The 22,531-nt window shown below is 42.8% G+C and overlaps 1 protein-coding gene across 2 annotated transcripts in view; it reads right to left on the reverse strand.

Annotated features, from left to right (window-relative positions):
* IGF1R (insulin like growth factor 1 receptor) overlaps window positions 1-22,531 on the reverse strand; it is a 164,921-nt gene that overhangs the window by 24,991 nt on the left and 117,399 nt on the right. For both annotated transcript variants that reach the window (XM_066559160.1, XM_066559161.1), the window contains exons 3-10: window positions 13,343-13,655; window positions 10,685-10,830; window positions 9,078-9,222; window positions 5,177-5,391; window positions 3,075-3,201; window positions 1,604-1,842; window positions 973-1,140; window positions 601-805 (exon numbers count right to left, since the gene is read on the reverse strand). In XM_066559160.1, coding sequence (XP_066415257.1) covers window positions 601-805; window positions 973-1,140; window positions 1,604-1,842; window positions 3,075-3,201; window positions 5,177-5,391; window positions 9,078-9,222; window positions 10,685-10,830; window positions 13,343-13,655 — 1,558 coding nt within the window. The remainder of the gene's footprint in view (window positions 1-600; window positions 806-972; window positions 1,141-1,603; window positions 1,843-3,074; window positions 3,202-5,176; window positions 5,392-9,077; window positions 9,223-10,684; window positions 10,831-13,342; window positions 13,656-22,531) is intronic.

The raw sequence follows: 22,531 nt of genomic DNA on the forward strand, positions 1-22,531 counted from the left end.
AGTAGAATCTACTCTGTGTTGCAGCACAGAATCATTACAATTCCACTTAACATGTACACAGGTGTTTATGGTGGGAGAGTGGAAATATTTACTACTTCTCTGCAGTGCTGACCCAGGAAACACACAAGCCCTTTGCAATTAGTGCAGTGAGAAAAGGAAACCAATTTCAATTCTGTGAGGTAACTGTGCCCTTAATTTCAAAGATAAACTCAGATTAGGAGCACAAGCACTTAAATGGTTATTTAGAGAAAAATCACATCTGAAACCCTCTGTCTGCCTCATGTTGCTTGTCTCTGAAACCCTTAGAGACAACGAGCTCCTTAAGTGACTCTTGAGTCTCAAAAGAAACCATCACTGAAATCCTTGATCAATACAGGTAAGAACCCTTACTACAGGCTAGAATTGAAAGAAAGAAATGAAAATCGGCAAATAAGAGAAACTGCAAAGTAAGGCTGTGGAATGTCTCACATGAAAGGAAAGGTAATGTTCAGTGTTTTAGGTGTTTCTGTGTGCTGTCGTGTCCAGGAAACCTCAGCTCTAGGAATGTTAAAAGATGAAATTATCAGCCCTACTTCCAAAGAAGTGTCCAAAGCCCATTACCTGGGGACAAAGATGGAGTTATGAAGGAAGTTCTCAAAGACTTTCCGGTACTCTGCTTCCTCCTTCTCCGCCTGCTTTTCTGCCTCTGTCTTGGGACAAGCACAACAAGGTCCTTTCTCTCCCCCACAGCCCTCTGGCTTGGTGGGCTCAGTGGCTTCTTCTGTATCAATGGTCCCATCAGCATATCTTCTAATTGGGACTTTATCTTGAAAGAAAAGAACAGAGTTGGTTTCTTTCTCTCCAGATCACGGATACAGCAACAATCCCTATTTACCCATTCCCTCTACTGGCTGATGTTTAGCCCTTGCCAGTGAAGAGCCCTGGCAGGCAGAGTCCCAGGCATTTCCACACAAGAGCCTTTGGTTCTCCTACCTTTGGAGCAGTAATTGTGTCTGTACAGGTAACTGTCCTGAGGCTGCTGCTGCCAGCGCACGATGTAGTAGGAGAGGTTCCCATTGGGAAGAGAGGGAGGATTCCATTTCACAATCAGCTGGGATGAGGAGTTGGATGCTGAAATAACATCCAGGGGAATGGATGGCACTAGAGAAGGAAAAAAAGAAAGAAAAAAGAAAGGTATTTAAATCTAGAGCACTCTACAGTTTATTTCCATGCAAACTTTTGAGTGAACCCCAATGCATTTCTATACTGCAAGGAAAAACACCTCCTTATTTCAAAGAAAGGATTTTCTACTTATGCCAACAGTTAAGGGTTCAACTGCAACCAAGTCCCAACCCAAAGTTGTACTTAAATTAATCTTTACAATGGATCAAAGCCTGCAATTCTAACTTCAAGAAGCTCCCATAGTTCCTAATGAAAGTAGTATCTAAAAAAACAGTTTTAATTCAAATTTTAATACTACTTTCATAATAAATGAAACTGCTAGCACTATGCACATCATCTGCATATAAATTTTATTTCTGTATCAACAACAGAACTTGCACAATAATGCACTGATCACACCTGCAGCATTGTCAACCTCTCACCCCAGAGCCCAGCATCTCACCTGCAGCATTGGTTCGAATATATATGATTTCACTTTTTGCTCCATGAATATGATGATTTTCCATCATTGTGAGGGTAACAGCCTTGACATAAATGGCATACTGAGTCCAAGGTTTCAACCCTTGCAGAAGAATTCCAGGATTGTTCTCTTTGTTTGGTGGCAGGTCAACATCAACCATGTTCCAGCTATTGGAGCCACAAGCATCTTGCCCATCATACTCTGTCACATTTTTGAATGGTCTGAAATATTCAAAGAAAAAAGTAGTACAATTAGTTATTTTCTTCCAAAACGTGTCATATATGTATAAGAGTACCTCGCTTCAAAGTTGCTCAATGAAACAAAAAAAGCTTACTTGCTTTCCACAGCAGAATATACCAGAAAAAAAAAGTATTTCCAAGCAGTACAAAATTCAGAGTTCAGTTTTAGTCATGAGTAATAAAGCAATATTCTCAAAAAAACTCTAAATTTATCTTGTTTTTTTACTCAAAACAGGCAGTGAAATGCTTCAGACATATTTAGACTTTAAATAAACATATATCAAACAGAAGCAACTCAAAACAGTTGTTGATAGTGGCCAAGCTTTTTACTATAAAGAACCCAGAGTTCCAAGACTGCCTTGATCAGTCCAGTGGGCTTTTTACCCTTTTATTTCCACACAATACAAACACATTTATACAGTTCTACTTTTCAGATGTTGTAACACTGGTGAAAGAGCATACAAATTCTTGTTATTAATATCTGTACACTTGCCAGCAATGCTTTCATTGTAGAACATCACAATGATCTTTTTCAAGTGATGCTGGACATGAACCATTTGTGCTTCCATGTCCCACATCTTCGTTCCATGTATCATTACCAGCATTCCAAACTTCCCTTTCACACCTCCAGACTACTTGGAGAGTTATTTTTGTGCTCACTTGGGTGGTTTTTTATTATTTTAAATCTGAGCCATTACAAGGACATTCAAAGGCAGGGGCATCTCCCAAGTAATTTGGATTTCTCCAGTAACTGCCCCACACCTTCATTATCAAGAGATACTACTGCAGGAAATGACCAAAGCTGGATAATCCAAACAACCCCAAACCCTGAGCAGATAATTCATCCAGGTGGCAGGGCAAACTCCTGACCTGGGATGCTCTCTAGTCGATTCTTTGACTAGAGAAAGCAAGTATCTCAGTAAACATGGTGACTTAGGAGCAGCTCCAAATCAGACCCCTGAGAAGAGCCAAGCTATCCACCTTTCTCTTTTTTCAAATTTGAAACCTCCCGATGAATTTGCAATCCATTTGTAGGACTCATTCAAACCAATCCTCTTTTCAAAGGAGGCTTGTGCTCCACCAAGAAAAGAATCAGAACAAAAGCAGGACTTGAGGATGAAATACACAAACTGGATGAGCCATCCTGCAGTAGGAACAGAATCTTCTGCCCTCCCTTGGACTGCCCTGGTTCATCTCTGATGACATCTACTTACGCCTCTTTGTAGTAAACAGTGAAGCTGATGAGGTCTCTGTAATCTGGAGGGCGATACCGCTCCCACGTCAGCTTAATCCGATTCTTGAGTGTCGTGTTGGAAACAAAATGCAGAATTTTGCTTTCACCTGCAGTGCAAAAGGACAGGACATGCCAGAGTTGGCATCACATCACCTTTGAGTGTTTTTTGTTTCTTAGATATCAGTTTTAGCTAATGAGCCTTTCCAGTAGCACCTATGACACGACAGGATACCAACAGCCTTTTGTCTCTGTGGAGCTTCCTCTTTCCTCCTACTACATTTGAGAGCTTAAGGGTAAGCACTGACCTTGGCAATCAGTTTAAAAAATGCTTGAGCCACTTGTTATTAATTTTTTTTGAAGCGGATTTTCTTTAATGCATCATCAGAAAGCTCTTGAAAACTACTTCAGAGTCTCCCTGAGGGGGGAATGGAAGCCCTGTTTATCCATAGGACTGGTTTTGGAAGCACTGAATTCATCATCTGGCTCCAAAGCACGCGCAGAGCAGTCACCGGCCTCTGTGTGCTCACTCTCCAGGACAACTTTTGACAACTACCATTTGTTTTTCTGGAGACTGAACAACATGGAAAAGACAAAGGAGTTTACATTCCCATTCATCAGAGGCTGGACCAAGAACTCCAAAACTCAGTTCATATACGGCACAACCATTTGATGGCAGCAGCTTCCAGCTACTCTTCTGAACAGACCTGGATGGAAGCCCACAGCTTTGAAATGAATGGCTTCCCACTACCAACTCACTGAGCTTTCCAACCCAAAACAAAATAGCATTTTAAAAACTTAATTCTTGGATGAAGAAATTGTGTTCTGTCAACTGTGAGCTGGTTTCTAATGTTCCATAGAAGCTCTGAAAATAAAGAGGTTTTCACCCTCGTGTACACTGGCACTGTTGGTGCTATCTTTGCAAAGGCAGTTGAGCTTTTGTTGATTCTTTTGCCCTTCTCAGAGTCAGAAAGCTTTCTGTGCTGGTTTCTTAAAAAAGCAGGCAGCGGCTGGCACTGGCCTCAGTGGTAGTAAGGCCTGGCTGTGTGTCTGTAACTCCTCCAGGACTGCAAGGCTTTGCTCTATTGAACGTGCAAAGAATGGAGGGTGCTTACAACAAGGATCTGGGCCATCTGCGTGTCTGCATCGCGCCCAAAGAGACGTTCAGCAGACTACGTGTCCTAGTTTTGTAAGCACCATCCACAACAAGGGGACTTGACTTATACACCAGATCCATTTTAGTTTACTCAGCTCCAAAAACACCACAAAGCGACCAAGGGAAAAAAGCATTGCCAGTTTTAAGGGTTTGAGGTGAAACTTGTAGGCATTCTTAATTCCTAGAAGAGAGATTGCTTTTAAATGCGCCGTTACACCTGGAGACCTGATGTGCAAACCACCAAAGCCAAGAGAGGACTTTCCAATAACTCTAACCATTGCAGAATCCAAAATAAATGCAGATACACTCAGCCTTAAGAATACTGCAGAACAGTAAAAAGTGTTCTGAATTGAAAAGCAACTAATTTAAAAACAAAGCAGAGCAAAATAAGTTTGAAACAAGCATTTCTAGCAACCAGGCACAATATTTGGCAGGGGCTTAAATGCAGCTGAATGTAACAGAAACGGTTTGCTTTGGTGTCTTTGGAACTGTTATTCAGCTGCTTCCTTAGCATCAAGAAAGAATAAGTATCAGAGAAAGGAAAACCCCTATAATGATGCACAGTTACAAAGGAGACTGAGAAATTGCTCCTTGTTGGATACACCAAACTACTGGATTTCATTTCTCATTTCCCAGGTATGCTCCTATTGTTACCTGCTGCTGCTGTCACAAAACAGGGCACTTGGGAAGAAGTCATCTCCTACAAGTGGGTTTTACAGATGAGATAGGGACTGTGTAACCACCTCATTTTCCACTCATGTAAAGGTACCTTCACAGCTACAGTTTAAAGCCTGAACAAGAAGAAGGACTGAAATCCTCCTAAACTCTAAATATTGCACTGGTCAGCAACAGGTCAGTGTGTTGGGTTTGTTCTTGTGACACCCTCCTGTGCAGTTGGCATTGAGATTTTTTTTTGTTTGTTTACTTACAAGAGGCTCTCTCCCCATTGTTCCTTGGATTTATATCTCCTTTGCTCTGTCGTCCCTTGGTTCCTGAAACCTCCTCCATACGGTAAATCTCAGAAACACACAGTTTAGGATTAAATGCAAAGTACATTTTCCCCTCACTGATGGTCAAGTTATGATGGTTCCAGTCCCACAGCTGCTGAAGATTGTGGTTGTCAAGCACATAGAAGGAGTAATTCCTAGAAGAAAGTTTTTGAAGAAAAAATAGTTTAATTCACAGCTCATTCCAACGAACAATACCTTAATATAAGAAAACTTTGAAATACTGTGTTTGCTCCCTCTTACTTTAAACTGATGTTCAGCAAAGGGCTTTCTTCTCCCCCATGGAGCAAGTTAACCCTGACTGCTTAGGGGGTAAGGAAATGAGTGTGACACAGGACTCCAAAGGTGACACCACATCATCTACACCCCACCCCAACGTGTTTTAAGAGTTGTATAGGAGCTGCTATGAGGAATATATAAGTTCAAGTCCTCTGAACAGCAGGTCTGTACACTGGATTTTCCATTTGGTGGCAAATGGGAAGCAGTAACCTTAGGTATTTTATGGAAGGAAAAGCCTTCTGGAGTTCTGACAATAAAGCAGTCATTAACACAGCTCTTGTTTATGTTTACAAAAGCAACTCTAAAAGTTTGCATAGTGAGGTTTCCTTGCCTTTCTGTTCTACCTCTTGGCCCAATAAAGATTTCCTACATTGTGCCAAGTACAGCTGCACCTGTACATCAAAACCCAACAGCAAACAGTTGTACTGAGTGCACAGGATCCACACTTCAGAGCACAGAACTAAACACAGGCAGCTGTGCTGAGCCCACTCCCTAAGCACAGCCCTGGAATAACATGCACATCCTTTATTTTCACAGATACTGTATACAAAGCTGTATGTAAAAGGCCTATTAAATATTATGAAAGCCCTATTAAATATTATGAAGAAATTCCTGGTACTACTCAATTTGGCTGAATTGGGAAAAAAAGCACACATGCAACAGAAGCAAGACTGTAGGCTCTACATCAGCTGCAAGACAACACCTGCAAGGACACTGATATTTGGGATAGCAGGGACAGGAATGCACCACTGGGAAATGAGATAAAGGTCTGTGTAGCTGATGAACCTAAATCAAGATAACCTGCCATGGCAGCATTTATTTCACTCTGCTGGGAAGTTCCTCCATCATTAACTACAGCAACACAAAATCCACTATGAACACAATGAAGCCCATCTTACACTGCTAAGCCCTTGTGAACAGAGCTATACTGGGCTTTCTACAAACCCTTCTAACTACAGAGTTTCTGCAGGGAAATGTGGCAAACAAACCATAGGGCTCATAAAAAGCTGTCATATTATTCATTTATGGTTTTCCATCAATTATTCCATTTAAAATTTAGCATTACGTCCTCCCTCACCCAATCGGAAACAAAAACTTTGTATTTGGCTCCAATCTGCACAGATTTGCCATTTCTTGTAATGCAGAGCATATTTTCAGAATAATGTGAAAGACAAGTTGTTTTTCTTATTTCCATCTGTCACCTAATTACCCAGGACTTGATTTCTAATGAAGTTGCTATACCTGGTACCACTTCACACAGATGCTGAGAAGAATGTGCTCAGTTAACAAGAGAGCAGAGACATGTTTGTGCTTTAAATGCTTTCTGCCAGTAAGAGAACAAGGATGTTGAACTGCCTGTGGGATTTGACAGACATCACCAAACCTTGTGTGGATTTGAAAGTATTGCACCTTACTAAAGTTCAGTGTTTTCTTGCCTTGGTTAAAAAGCTAAATATATGAGCTTCTGAAATCTCCATACAAACCCAGCCTCACACCTCAGTGTACAAACTACCCAACTCACTTTTTCAAACTTCACTCCCACACAGGCAGCTGAGAAACCCCCCCCAAAATCAGCACTGACATGAGGAGCATCCCCATGGGAGCCTGCACTGCAGCCAGGTGTCACCACAGGTCTGGAGGGTGTCATTTATTCCCCACCCACCCTCAGCACAGGGTGCCTGCTCTGCTGGAATGCTGTGGTTAGATCAGGCCTTGCTGCTCTGCTGAAGACTGTCTGGATTCACCACACCCTGACAACAATGATCCCAGGAAAACAAGCCGTGAATTCCTCAGTGAGGAACCACCCAACAGCTAGAGATCCTGTTCACACCTTCCAACAGGCCTGACAGCGGATGCCTCTGCCTCAAAATGGTGTAGAAAACAGGGGGGAGGTTGTTTGGATTTTCTAGGCTGTCCCCCAGTTTGCTGCAGAGGTTGAAACACAACATCAGAGCAGGTCAGTGCCCCAGCTGAAACTCCTCCTCAGTCATCATATCCCCACTTGCTCCTGAAGGCCACACACTGCTCATTTTCCAGTACCCAACCTGGGATGCTCTGGGATGTGCTGCCCACACCATCCCTGCACACAGCAGGGAACACAGACCCCAGCAGAGGATGGAGGGGCCTGGCAGAGTCAGCACAAGATGGGAGAACAAAACCCTGAAACAGACACTGAGACCACTGTGGCACATCCCCATCTCAGTTTCTCTACCTGCAAGGAGAAATTACTTTCTTGCTGTGGAAGCATGATCTCTACAGACATGGTTTTCAAAAGAGGCAATGAAAACTCTACAGACAAACAAAGCAGATTCCCTCTAAACTTTCCACTCTCCATGATAACCAAGGCAAGCAACAGCAAGTGAATAAGGAACAAAACATCTGAAGTGCTGTTTTGTCAGTCCAGTTCAATAAATAAAAGGACAGTGGCCATGGGGTCAGTCATGAAATGAGCTATAATCATAATGGGCCTTAAGTTACCCCCTCCCTCACCCCTCAAGGCACTGCTGGCACAAACAGCTCTTGTTCCAGCAGCCCACTGCTTTCCAGGTTAAGATCCCACTCCCTGTTGTTCACAGCTCTGCCCAAGTGATTGTTCAGGCTCAGTCCTTCTTCATCAGGTGCCTACTTCCACCTAAGTATTTTTGGACATGTTATTTAGACTGTGGTAATGCCTAAATTATGCCAGGCATCTTCCAAGCAAAGAGACTGCCCCTGCCCCTTAGTATGTAACTGCAGTCATTTCCTAACACAGGAATTCTAGCACAAGCAGCTCTTTACTATAGATCTGGTTTACCTCCCCACTCAGCCTCATTTTCTTCTTCAAAGCTGCACCTATTTACTTCTCTGTTTGGACATTCACCACACCTCAGCATCACACACTCTTGCAGGGATAAAATCTTTTGCCTTGACTAACTTTTACCATCATAGGAAAACAGGAGTTATGTGCAGCAATAAGTATCACATGGTGAGTAATTATAGCAGCAATATAATCCACAGCAAACATTTCAAGGGATCAACTTTTCCTGACCAGTCTTTTGCATGCTCAGTAGATAATCCATGTAATGCTAACATTTCAGGGAGTTGCAAACAATTGCAACTTGCACTGTTTTTCACTTCCAGTTGCATTCCCTGGCCAGTAAAATTCTTATTTCCTTTCAGCTGACTTCTCCATAAAATTCTTCTAAAACCCAACAGTAAAGAACTACAAAGAAATCAAATTGTTTCTGAAGACGCTCTTTTGTCAAAGAGAGCAAAAAGAACAAAACTGCTTTATTGATGTAAAGAATCTACCCAGAAAAACCTAAAGTGAAAAGCAACAGCAACAAAGGTACCATAAAATACTTGTCACATACTCAATTTAACATGCTGATTTGGACAGTAATGCAAATGAGCAATGCTGTGCAGAGGTGTTCATGAGGAGAAAAACCCTGCACATTAGTGCAAGAGCAGAGTCCATAAATGAAAGTAAATGGGTTTAAGGAGACTTATTCTCCACAGCTTTCTATGAAAGTGAAATTGCAGTCACAAATATCTGAACACTTACCCATCCACCTGCTCCTCTCCCAGAATGTACCGCAGGTTCTTCAGGAAAGACAGGGAGACCAAGGCATGGGAATGCCGAATCTTCACGTACCCCGTTACTGTCTCTATCAGACCCATAAAATTCTCCAGTTCTGAGGCAATGTTATCTACAGTGAGAAAATGATAACCATTATTGTAACAGAATTCACAGCTTTGACTACTATGAATATTCTGCTTTGTCCAGCAGTAGCTCAGTAAAAGATAATGTTTGTACTTGCTGCTTTTGAAAATGAGAGACACTGGTTTTCCTCCCCCAGAACAGCTGCCTGTGCAGCCAGATGGTTGAAGGGCAAAATAAAGCCACAGAGTAACAGTGGGAAACCAGGCTTGCTTTTCCATACTGGAACACCTGATTTTTCCATGGGCATTGCCCTCTGAAGCCAGCACCAAATGGTGAGCCAGCATTCTGGCAGGGATGAAAAGACCCTTGTATAAATGCACACACCATGAGATGGAATTGCTCTTTGGGTATGGAGCAAAGGTCAGGCAGAAAGCTCCACTGGAAAACAGAATAAGACTGAAGATGAAGAGGAGAGGGTATGTTCCTGGTCTGCTCTAGGTCACAGAGCATTGCTTTCCATGACCTGAAAAGCTACAAAACTGAACCAGTTGATGAAATAACAAAGATAAAACCATCAGGAAGTCCTCCTGCCATGGAGCATGTTCCAGATAACTCACTTTCCCATACCAAATAATCAGATGCTCTTTAGCACTCTAAAATAATGGTTTGATAAAATAAAACAAAAAAACCATCCACACGCTTGCCCCAGCTAACTGGAACATGTCCCCTAAGGGGAGATTGTACCTGTAGCAGTGGGACCACAAATTAAAAATCCACATGCTGCTGTAACTAAACCTGGAACTTTCATTCAGCATGAGGCAGGGAATCAAACAGATCCCAATCTTTCAATCCTATTCATGAAACTAAAAGAGACCTTCCATAGGGACATACAAGTCCAATAAAAACTAACAGCAATTTTTACTCTGCTTTTAAGAGCTCATCAACTGTCAACACCTCCCTGGCTGATGAATCACTGCTCTGACAAATTTAATCCATTGCTTGCTCAAGACATGTGACAGAAGTGGCCAGCTCACTAATGCTGACCATCCAGCAGCACAGTGTTAGGCTTCATAAGAGCTCTCAGCACTCTGGATTCCCTGTTCTAGCAAAACACCACACCTTGCCTTAAAAAGTGAGGCTCTGCAGTCTTACAATGCCATGTGACAAGTTATTTACCTACCCAGATGCAAGGATTTTCAACTTTTCCACCTTCTTGGGCCTTTATTACTCCTTTGGGACCACTGCTCATCTAACTGCCTAATCCTGGTTCCTTGTCCTGCCAAAAAACCCTAACAAAAATACCAGCTTTCCCTGGGAGCTGCATACCCATTCCACCCACGTGGGGCAGGACAGTGCTGCAGAGGGCCAAATCAAACAGGAGCACTGCTCTGGGCCTGGAAAGCAAACAGCTTGCTGAGTTTTTAATGTTCTTATCATCACGCTGACGACAGAAGGAAAAATGTGAAAAGCAGCCTTATCAGGGCTCCGAAAGAAGGGCGATCACTTACTGCCACGGCGGATGTTGATCAGCAGATTTCCCTTGAGAATTGTGCAGCCCTGCAACATTTGTGCTGATGTGACTGAGTCAATGGTCTTTGTTTTCCCATCCTCACAAATTTTGGGGCAAGGCCCCTCACAAGGGCTGCAGAACATGCTGTGAGGAAAGAGAAGGATATTGAAAATAAACAGTGATATGCAAACTCCGAGTCTACAGACTGCTCTGAGTTGAATTTTGGAAGTTATTTCCCTCTAAAGCTTTGGCAAATCCTCCAGGCCAGAATGAAAGCTGCCATGCTTGTTCAGGATACACTTGCCTGCTGCACTCCAGAGAAGCTGGAGCATTGTACCTCATACAGTGACTGAATGGAACCATACCCACAGTCTGACAGCTTCTGGAAGACTCTGTGGTCCTTCTAAAGTCAGGTAAAACCCAGTGCCCTTACAACTGTGCATTTACTCCAACTGAATTGTTCCCAGGAACCCCTCCTCTCCCATTTACAAAGACAGCCTCAGAGTGCAGGGAGGTTTCATATTAATCCAGGCCAACCTCACAAAATAGGCCAGCCAAGAACTGGAGATGGGAAAACACTGTTCACATTCTTATAAAGTTGTCTGTGTCCATGTCCATAAACCAATATTTAAAGCTCTGCACTAGGGAATTCCATGCTCCTGGCCATTTAACTCAGAAAGACAACTGTGGGGACACACAGGCAGGAGGGATGAGGAGAAAGTGAGCAGTACTTAAGTTGTACTTCTTACAGCTTAAGAGGCATTAAAGCAGCAAGTTTAAGGAAACAGAAGATTGTGTCTTGATGCCAGGACAACTAATTGGCAACAGAAATTGGGAGAGGAAGGCCAGAAGTCTAAGCAGGTTCAAAATGGGTGATAGAGATGGAAACATCAAGAAACACACATCCCCAAACACAGAGAAACCAGACTGCCAGAAGCTGGGAGGCAACGCTGAAACACAAGCTCACTTCTCCTTACACTCACAGGCACTCAGAAGCATTTTTAGCAGCCAAACTCAAGCAACAAGAACTCAGGGCAGAGCAGCCTTTGGCTGCACGAGCTTTTTAAATGCTCTATGTTTTTTTCCTACGTATTCATCTCAAAGTTGGACACTTCATGTGTGCACAACACAGGCCCTCTGATCACTCTTCCTAGTAAATGTCTTTCCTCATTGAAGGTAATTTTTATTTTCCAATTTATTCTAGCATTTTACTTAGTATTTCACAATTACTTACTCCACCTAGTATCACTTTAGAGAGGAAAAATAAAAATTAAAAAAACCCAAACCCAGCTCCAAAGACAAAGGATTCTGCTGACAACACTGATGGACAGAGGCTTACTATTTATTTTTTTAAAAAGAAAGTGAACCCACTTTCCTCTGAGGCTTAAAGAAACATGTAAATTGATAACAGTTTTCCATGCATAAACCATAACAGAAAGAAGCTCCTTTTCTAAACTAGTAAGCTCCTATTTCAAAATCCTGCTCTTTAACATGCCACAAACCACTAAAAGCTGCAGACACAAGAAAGAGGATTCAACTAAATGTACAAAGAATGCTGGAAATGCTTTCCATTTGCAACTATTTGTTAACAGCACCTCTGGGGAACAGAACATTCACTAGCCTTGAGTTACAGCTCCTTTCAATCTCTGCAGAGAGCACAACACCGAGATAAGACAGGATGGCCGTGCACTCCAGCGTAAGCGGCTCAAACAGCTGCTACTACAAGCTCCAGGAGATAACAAAAGCTGCATTTCTCAGGTGAATATCTGGATTTGGGCAAAGGCTGTGTTAAGTTGCTTGTATCCAAATGCCAACTGGAGACTGCCTGGAACAGATGGATGACATGCACACGGAGACACACAACTGCTGCATCACCACAGTCACCTTTCCAGGAAACACAGCAGCCTACAAAGATGTCTTTTAGCATAATACTGAAGTACTACAAATTTTAGAATACTGACTGTCCTTTACTGCAAGTCTGTGATTTCCAAGGGACAGTAGTCAATGAAGGCTGCTTGCTTAAACCACTGGAAATTACAAAAATCACAAGCAAACATTGCTCCAACTGTTAGAATTAAGTAACAGGAGGAGAGTGACACTCGTCCAAGAAAGTATTCTGTGCAATACTGTTGGCCGCTGCATTATTTTTGTCACCATCTATATGATTACTTCCTTCTAAAACACCATTGTTATCTCCTGGAAATAGTGAAAAAAGGAAATTAAATTAAATACACTAAAACATACACACGTCTAAAATGCAGGCACACAAAGCAAATAATATGCAAGGCAAGATAACTCCTATGGTTTGTTCTGTGTGATAATGGTCAACAGCCAACTCCAACCTTGGGCTTCACTTGTTCTTGGGCTTCACTTTTGCTTTGTTACTCTCTACTTGAAGACCTGGTTCTGCATGGCATGACCTCCTCCAGCCCTTTGAGGAACCTGAGCCCACTGAGGCTGCACAGGACCGCACACACCCATCAGGGGGATTCCTCATGGAAGGGTCTAAGTCAGCTTTTATCGGGCAGTTGCGTAATCCTCCACTAAAATTCCTGCTCCTACATCCTCCCCCCTACCCCAAGTAATTTACACCCCCAGCTGCCCTGAACAGGGAGTGGCACACCCACAGAGGACAAGCAGGCAGAAGCTGCGTTACCTTTGGCTCCCGTTGCGGATGAAGCCCGAGGGACACTCGGCCATGCACTCGTCGTTGTGAATCACAAACTTCTCGTACTCGCTGGCGTCCGTGGCGGGGACTTTGGAGCAGAACTCTCTGGTGACACAGCGCCAGCCCTCGAACTTGTAGGTGTTGGGGGGGCAGGTGGGCAGGCACACGCCCTCGTAGTAGTAGTTGCGGCAGGCCACGCACGCCGTGTTGTTGTCGGGCGCCGTGCAGCTCCCCAGGCACTCGGGGTGGCAACACTCGTTTTGGTCTGTGCAGGCTCGCTTCCCGCACGAGCTGGGGCACACTGCAGGACACAAAGCAAGGCAGCGTGAGCATCACCTGTCAAGGTGGGTGGCACTAGAGAAGAAATTCTGCTCTGTGCAACTCCACGGCGATTCATTCCCTGCGCTCTAGAGCGTCTTGGAAAAGAAACCAAACCCACTATTGTAAAAAAAAATTCTGGTTTTCTCAGCTTTAGTTGCCTGAAAGTATCTTTTTCTCAGATCAAATTTATGACATGAACCAAGTAAGTAATAAAGAAAACTGCTGAAAGCAAGATCAACATAAGGATAATGGAAACAGGCAGTACTGGAACCTTTTCCATAGCCCTAGTATTATGGACAAATTTTTTTTTTTGGCATGCTGACTTATTGTCTTTCTAAGCATTTCTTGCCTTTCCTATCTGTACTTAAAATTGGTCTTTTATTGGCAAGAAAACAAGCTTCCTTCAAAACAACTTAATTACACTTGTAGAAGGAAGCACTGCTCTGTGCAGCACACATGGTTGGGCTGACCCCAGTGTAGCATCCCAATGTTGCTTATGTGTGCAAAATGCGGTTTAATAAAGTATCAAATCATCATCCACATCAAATACCGAGGAATTATGGAGCTACTATTTTCCTGTGAAGAGCATAACAGAATTCTGCCTTATCCTCAAATTCTGGGTTCACAGAACAAAATATGGAAGGGAGGGGAAAAAAAAAGGGGTGCAAAAAAGAAAAAAAAGGGGTGCAAAAATTTATGGAGACATTTGTTTTATGTGAAAGCATTTCAGCTTGGAAGACATGAACAAAGAGCAGAATCCTCAGCAGCCGAGCTCACCACTGCTAGATCAAAAGAAGTGGCAGCATTATATTTATGTAACAACAGCATTTTGATTACAGCACTCTATGGCCTTTTAGCCACACGAGCCGTGTGCCAGAGGCTCTGGCAACACACAGATTGCAAATCTGGTTTGCATTAAGTAGCTGTTTGCCACTTTCTAACTTAGCTAAAACACTGTATCAGTAACAACAGCAGAAAACTGGATTTCAGTGGTGCCACTACAGAGAGATCCAAGTGAAGCAACACAGACATTTAAACTGAATGATTTCAGCAGAAAGCAGACAATCAGGAGAGAAGTTAACATCCCAAAATGACCACTGAAGCAGCTGATGAAACTCCACACAAGTTCTTCATTGTGATTTATCTCTCAGTTTGCAGCTACGGTGTTGTTTTAATGCAGGACTAAACACCCTAAAATTTTAATGCCCTCTTCTTCCCATAAAGTCCAGGCTCTCCAGTTTTTACAGTCCCAATCCAGCAGAACTCCACCATCTTGACACAGGACAAAACGCTCAAGACTGCTATTAAGAATAATAACAACAACAACAATTCCCCCACACAAAAACAAACCAAAACTCACAAAAACCCCCATTGCTCAGAGCTCTGCATCCAGGATGTTAACACCTTACACTGACTTTTGATAATAAAAGAGCATTTTCTGACAGCTTTAAGTAGTGCCCACCTTGAAAAGGACTTGTCAAAATGCCATTGAAGAATTTTGCATTTCTTGTCAGAAGGATTCTATATTGACTCTGATTAATTTTAATCACCTTGTTTTGAAATAGATGGAGGGGGGAGACTGTGAGAACAAAGAGGTGGGACCATGAGCACTGCTGGTACCTGCTCAGGTACCACAACTATTACATGAAAACCAAATTGAGAAAATTTTTGCAGAGCCTGTAAGACTACAGAGAGCAGGAATGTAGAGGCAATCACTGCTGAATAATTCACTGTCTGAAGATGCTGGATGATTTTTTTCTCTTGAAAAGGAAACAAAGCATATACACCAAACCCATATACCAAAATAAAACACGTGTGCAGGTGTGTATTCTCTTTTTGACTGTAATCTGCACCAGTGCAAAAGAAGATGCCACCTTAGTAAGGCATCACAAATTGCCTTTCACCTTAAGGTACACAGGACTTGCATCTGGCACTACTAAGGGATTAAATAAAAAAAATAAATCAGTGTGTCTTGCTAGCAGATGGACTGCTGTGCTGAGTGGGTGCCAGAACTCAGATTTCATGTGGTAGCTACATTTCCAGTTCAAAGCCCTACTAAAAAAAACACACACACCCCACCCCATGCCTCCACAAAGTTCATTACTGGATGTATTGATTAAATACATTATTTCTTTGTTTTCATCTGAACAATTTGCTGGAAAACAAACACTGCTGTACTAAGTATTAGGATAAACATAGATTAAGTTTATTTCATTCCTGGGAAAGACTCCTGTATTCCCTTAATGCCTCTGCCATTCATGAGCAGTCTGCTATAAAAATAGGATTCCCTGCATCTCCTGCTAAATCTGCTGACTCTGGTCTATGGAAATATAAATTGGAACACAGAAGGATACACAAGTTCACATGAAAAAAGCAATCAGTGAAACAGGTTTTCAAAACTATAGTAATATTTTAATCACAACCATTTTAACGTGAACTCTTGAAAACTTTATAAAGATAATTTTTTAAAAGCTCAGCAGCCTCCCTTTTTCCTCAGTCCTATTTTCTGCTTGTTCTTGCTAACGTTGGCAGAGTTTTCAGCCTGGAGACAATACGGGTATCCTGTTTCTTTGAAGAGGCAGAACAAGAACTTCTGTGTGTGTGTGTAGGACATATTATCAACAACAAAAAAGCCTTATCTGCCTCACACGCCAGCTCCCTCAGATATCCCTGTTCTAAAAACCTTACTAAACAATACTGGCTGACCTCACAGTCCAGACCCATCTATCCTCCCCCCACCCTCCCAAACTGTGCTCCTTGGTCTCCTAGATTTGCACCAAAACATGTAAAACGCAGGTTCCAAATACTCTGGCCAAAAAAGTGCCCTGCAATACACTCAGTAACTTGTTGACTTTATTCTGCAAGAACATGAGAGACACAAACAGGAGCAAACAGCGGGCTGACATTTGGGAACAGAACTTATCAGCCAGGTACAACAGTGTCTCAGAACATGAAGGCTGATGACGAATACAAAAAAAAAAAAACAATCCCCTGAACAAATCCTTGCTGACAAGCCCAAGGGCAAAAAATGCTTAATTGTCATCACATGGAGATACCAAAATAATGGAAAATTTCAGAGACCTTGGAGGGCAGCCATGGGAGGAGGAAGTCAAAGCAAGATGTGGAGAAGGGCAGACCCTTAAGTACTTTAATAAAGAGATTATGGAGGCCTGACTAGACCAGCACCCAATTACATTTAGGGAGTGAAAGAGGTGTCAGATCTTCAGAGAAAGACAGTACAAGGCTATCAATAGCCACAAATCCAATTTCCCAGAGCAAAACCAACAACAGAACTTTCACTGTCCATCCGTATTTCACCTTCTCTCTGATTTCTTCAAATGAGTTTTCCCTGCCAACAAATTATTTTCCAAATACTATTAAGATACTATGATCACTGATAAAGAAGAAAAGAAGGCAAAATTTGTAATTCCATGATGCCTGCTTACTGAGCAAACTAGATTCAGACCTGACGCACATCAAGGGGACACCTTAAAACTAAATGCAAGAAACATCTTAGAAACACAAGGAACCCCAAGAGAATCTGACTCAGAGACTCATTATCCTCAGTTAAAACCCCTAAGATGCTAAACCAGAACTGCAAACACAAAGCAAGGTTTGGAAATCCTCAAACACAGCTCGGGGGGGGGGAAATTAAAAAGCAAGCAACAAATCATCTGCCTGTATTTACAAGAGTTCCCTTTTGGACAGGCTGAGGAGGTGGCAGTAAGTTTGTCTGACATCTAATCCCTGCCTGCTATGCGGAGCGCGCACCACGCCAGGGCTCGCCGCAAACGCCCCGCGTTGACATCATGGCTATCGCGCAGTTTGGGCAGACAAAGTGTTCTTATCATCTCCAAGACGCCATGACTTCAGCGATGCTGGAGCAGAAAAATCAGGTGAATAAACAATCAGTCACAGGGAGTGAAAATGCAGCCAGAGGAGGAAGACTCCTGGCAAGCAGAGGCGCCGGCCTCGGCCAAGGATGGCACCGCGCCAGTCACATGCGGGCGAGCAAAAGGTTGCCAAGTGTGGGATAAATATTTTTTAAAGATTCTTTCTCTCCTTGTAAAAAGATACTTGATCTTTCTTTGGTTTTTGGTTTGGTTTTTTTGTTTTTGTATACTCTTTCTGGCTTTTTTAGAGCATCCTTCAGATAAAATAAATGTTTCAGAAAAAAAAAAAAAAGGGAGGGAAAAACGCACCTCGTTTTGAGCAGAAACCAGAGGAGGAAGGGAGTGTTTTCTCCTAGCCAACTACTGAAAAAAATTAGCTGTCTAAATTTATCCACAAAGACAGAAAAATACAGTCACTTTTGGAATGTTAATCCTTCTACATGACAGGATTTTAAAAATATTGCATTTTAATGGACTAAACTTTGGTACGGCCTTTCAAACAGCTGACTTTAAATGCTCAAACAGCCTATACAAGACCTGATTTCTTTTGCCCAATATTCTGTGAGAATAGAGAGACTGGAGAGACATTACTCAGAAAATCCATTTCCAGTGATTCATGGTCAGGGCTGGAATCAAAAAGTACGGAATAAAAGGAAATACACATATTAAATACATGCAGTAGCGTGTTCTGATCACAGAAATATGGGCAAAAGTCATCTCTAAGGCACTGAAGAGGCCGTTCAGAGCAGTTGTGTAAATCTTTATATTACCACAGAAACAACCATTAGCAGCTTATCAACAATGGTGTAGTTTTTTCTCATTTCTTTTCCCCCATCTCTAAAACTCATTATCTCATATTCAGTGAAATCCTGCAGGCAAAAAATGCTGCCATGTTGAATCACTTTCTAAAAGTTAAGGCAAAAAGTCTGGCAGCTTTTGACATTACCTGCTAGATCTCAAAAGTTCAGTTCAATCCAGCACTGATCTAGGACCTGAAAGAGATTGTATCCTCCTTTCAAACCTCCAGTATGTAGAGTCATGCCCACCAGCAAAATACTTGGATATATCCAAACTTACACCAAGAGGGCATTAAGTGTATGGCCCACAAGCTATGTCTGACTAGGAGTCTGTCATGTGTTTCCATGTTTAAACACTAGTCACTACCAACCCATTTTTATCCCTGGGACCTTTCCAAGGATCCTGAAATTATTCTGAAGTTGTTCAGGGAATTATTTCCTTCCCACTACACCTGGTCAGCCTCCACACAAAGCTTTTTGGTCTCTTGCTTCTTGGCATTTCTGTTTGTCACAGATGCTGTATATGCCTTTATCCCTGCATGAAGGAGTGGGTATGATGAAGCATCCAGAACCTCAAAATAACCTCAGTGGATTTGCCCAGCCTGATATCAGCCCACTAACCGCACAATTTTTAATCATACGAAAGATTGATCAAGGAATCTGTTCTTGCATTCCCCTCCTAAGAATTTTACAGGTGAAAAACAACACACAGCCAGCTGTGCAGCAGTTGGAGTCAACTGCTTGGATGGAAGCAGTAGATGGAACCTGTAGATGATTCTGGAGCAAAGGAAGTGGAAGAAAGGAGTGGGAGACAGGTTAGGAGAGGAAGGTCCAGCACCTGGAAACTCTCAGAATTCCACCAGATGCAATGAAGTCTATAAAGCAGAGAGGAAAACGTTCATCATTCAATGAGCACATTCCAGTTGGATACACTGGAGTTTGATGACCCCACACATCTCTCTTTTGGCCACCTCTCATTCATTCCTTACCCTAGAAGTTATACCAAAACAGCTTCCAGGCTTCCCAGCTGTGATACAAAACAACATGTGTGCCAGATCCATTTTACTCAGAGCAGAGGACTTGGGGACACTCTTTGGCACTGCAAAGCTCCCATATCCTTTCAGCTTTCTGCAAATGAAGCAATCAACCCTGCTAAATGCTCCAGCAGCGTTACAGGAACTCCCATCACACCAAAATGAGAGCAAATGGAAACCTGAGTGAAGAAAACAACCACCTTATCCCACAGTCAACAGGAACCCACGGACAGCACAGGTAGTGCGTGTCTGCTCCCAAGTGCGTAAGGAAGGTGCAAACAAACACGAGCTATTGACAAACCCAGGCAGCACAAATTGCATTCTCTTTCAAAACAGTTTATGTAGCCCAGCACAGCCCAGACTGGCATCATTGCAGCTGGCACTCAGGAGAATGAGGAAAAAAACAAGTCCATTTAGTTCCTTCCACGCCAGTATGAATTCAGCACATAAACAAACCCCACGGAGGCAGATACACAACCATCTCTGGGGAGTTGGGGCCAGTTGCACTCTATCTTCAACACTGGGTAAACAAACTGGCTGGGAATGTTTTACCATCCTTACTGCACTGCTCCAGAAACATTTCCTCTACGCACGAGGAAATTTCCCACTGGAAGATGCAAATCAGAACAGTAATGTTGACCAGAGTGCGGATGAAGGCAGGAACACGAGGGTCCCCCTGTGGTGGTGAAAGCTGCTCCCCATCCACTGCCATCCCCCACCACTCACTGTCACAGATTTGTCCACATTCCTAAAGGGACAACTGAAGTTCCTGAACTCTGCATTAACAGATAAGGAAAGCAAAGTGCTGCTGAAGAACGGCTCTGAGGCAAATTATTTTTCTTTTCGCTGCAGATTACGAGCGATATATTGGGGTTTTACTTGTTCTTGCTTAAAGCTAGATTTAATCTGCCTGTCTTCCAAATGCTGCAAGTGTAAGGCAATAAGCTTTACAGGATTTAATTAATATACTGCAAGCAAGGAGTGCTGGTCAGCCATCTCCTGGCAAAAGCCCAGCTGGAGGAGGACTACTATTCACATTCCAGATTTATTCTAAAGGAGGAAGACAGGCTGATAACATTATCACACTGGCCTAAATTATGTCGTTCTCTTAATGCCGAAGGATCACGGCAGTTTAATCCAGGGCAAACAAGAGTCACTGGTTCGGAGGGATTCAGCTCCTGCTCCATTTCAGGAATGCCCTTTTGCTTTCATGCCTTACACCCATCAAGAGCTTAACCATTCTGGCACCAGCAACGAAACAGAATGTTCGTCTTGGAGGCTGAATCAACGCTGCTCCAGCCAAAGGCTAATTACACTAAAATTAAAGAGGAAAAAAGCTTCTTCAGGAAAACTGTTCATAACACACACAGTGGGGTAAACCTAGAAAGTTTTTGTTCATCTCCAACTCAGACGACAATTACAAATAACAATACCTGTCGAGTTCTAAACATTAGAAAGATGCAAATTCAAGGAAAAAGCCAGAAAAACCAAAAACATTCAAAATGCTTTACTACAGAGCAAGATTTCTCAAGCTGTTCACCTGTCATTGAGATAAGCCACTAAAACCAGGATTAAGATCCAGATGTTCAGGAGCCTGAGAAAAGAGTAGGATGATACTGGAAGGGCAAAACAAGCTGCAAGAATGCCGATGGTTTGCAAAGTTATCAGAGACACCTGGTGCATTTGTTTTAAATAAAAAACTACTAAATCTGTGAGTATGACATCACTTATGATATTTGTACATTGCAAGGGAAAGGCACCCTGCTAACAACAGCAACGATGCTCCAAACAATATTAAGGCAATTATGCTAAAACGATCAAATAAAGTATTTCCTTTAGGACTTCCAGAAGTACAAGAGTGTAAGCAAATCTGACAGCAACTGAAGATTGTGCTCTAGAGATCCACAACTACCAAAGGGTGAGCTCTTTCCTTGGTTTTAATAGCCATGGAATATATTTTTCATTCTAAAGCTTCCTCTATTATAAACGCAGAGGGAATACCGAAAGTTCCAGAATTTCTAAGACCTAAAAGCAGACAGGAAGATTGTGCATGAATCCATTTCTTAATGCATTTTAACAAATTTACAGGCAACACTGACAGTGGGAAGGATACAGCTGACTTTAAAGCTGTATTAGAATTACTTCCCTCTCACACCACAACCATGGATGGAAGTGTCTCAGAGGGAAATGGGAAAATGTTATCTTTTCAGACTTGATGCAAATTGCTTTGATAATTTGTAAATCACCCTGAAATATCTGGATCTAAACTTTTAACTCCACCCTCCCATGGTCTGATGTGCGGACAACAGAACTGCTGCAACATTTGCCTGTTTGCTGAGGGGTTCCTGACCAGCTCTGTGTGTGCACAGGGAAGCTGGAGCTGGGCTGCAGGATCTGCTTTAGGAAGTGCAAGGATGCTCCCAGTCCATTGTGGCACTGGACACGACAAATCCAAAGCAAACACTGCAAGTTCAGCAGCTCTGAATCCCCAGACAGCTCGAGCTAAGCAAAGGACTCAAACACCTGAGTCAGAAGGGACTGGGGAAAAGTGCCTTGGGTCAGCAAGGAGCACGGATGGAACAGCAGCAGCTGGGAGTGCTCAGTGCTTCCTGCTAACCCAAGTGAGGGATGACAGTGTCATCCTGCCTGTGCTCAGCTCACTATCTTTAAAAACCTCCTCCGTTGTGAGACTGAACTATTTTGGTTCTCCCAACAGCTTGATAAATAAACTGTTTGACTGTGACATCCCCCAGAAACTGCAGGCACACAGAATGCACTCACGGGACAAACGGCGTGCACAGCGCTGCCGGCCGCGCGCTCTCAGCTCACACTGCCGTGCTCGAGCTGTCTCTGCTGATACACTTCCACACGCTTTTGAGGAATTCCTGCTAGCATGACTGGGGAAAAATAATAATGACATTGCTTGGGACTTTCTAAATCCTTCCCTGCAGTAAGGATTTGTGATCAGATTAGGGAGTACCAGAGGTTTATTTATTTATCTGTAGGAAGGACAGCCAAGGTGAGCTGTATCCCTGGATCCGACAGGGGCTCCAGGCTGCAGCAAAGCCAGCTCCCAGACACTGCCTGGCTGCTCTGAAGCTGGAGACGGCATCAGACAGCACTTATTAAAGA

The sequence above is a fragment of the Molothrus aeneus genome, chromosome 13, assembly GCF_037042795.1.
Source record: "Molothrus aeneus isolate 106 chromosome 13, BPBGC_Maene_1.0, whole genome shotgun sequence".
Classification (NCBI taxonomy): Eukaryota; Metazoa; Chordata; class Aves; order Passeriformes; family Icteridae; genus Molothrus; species Molothrus aeneus.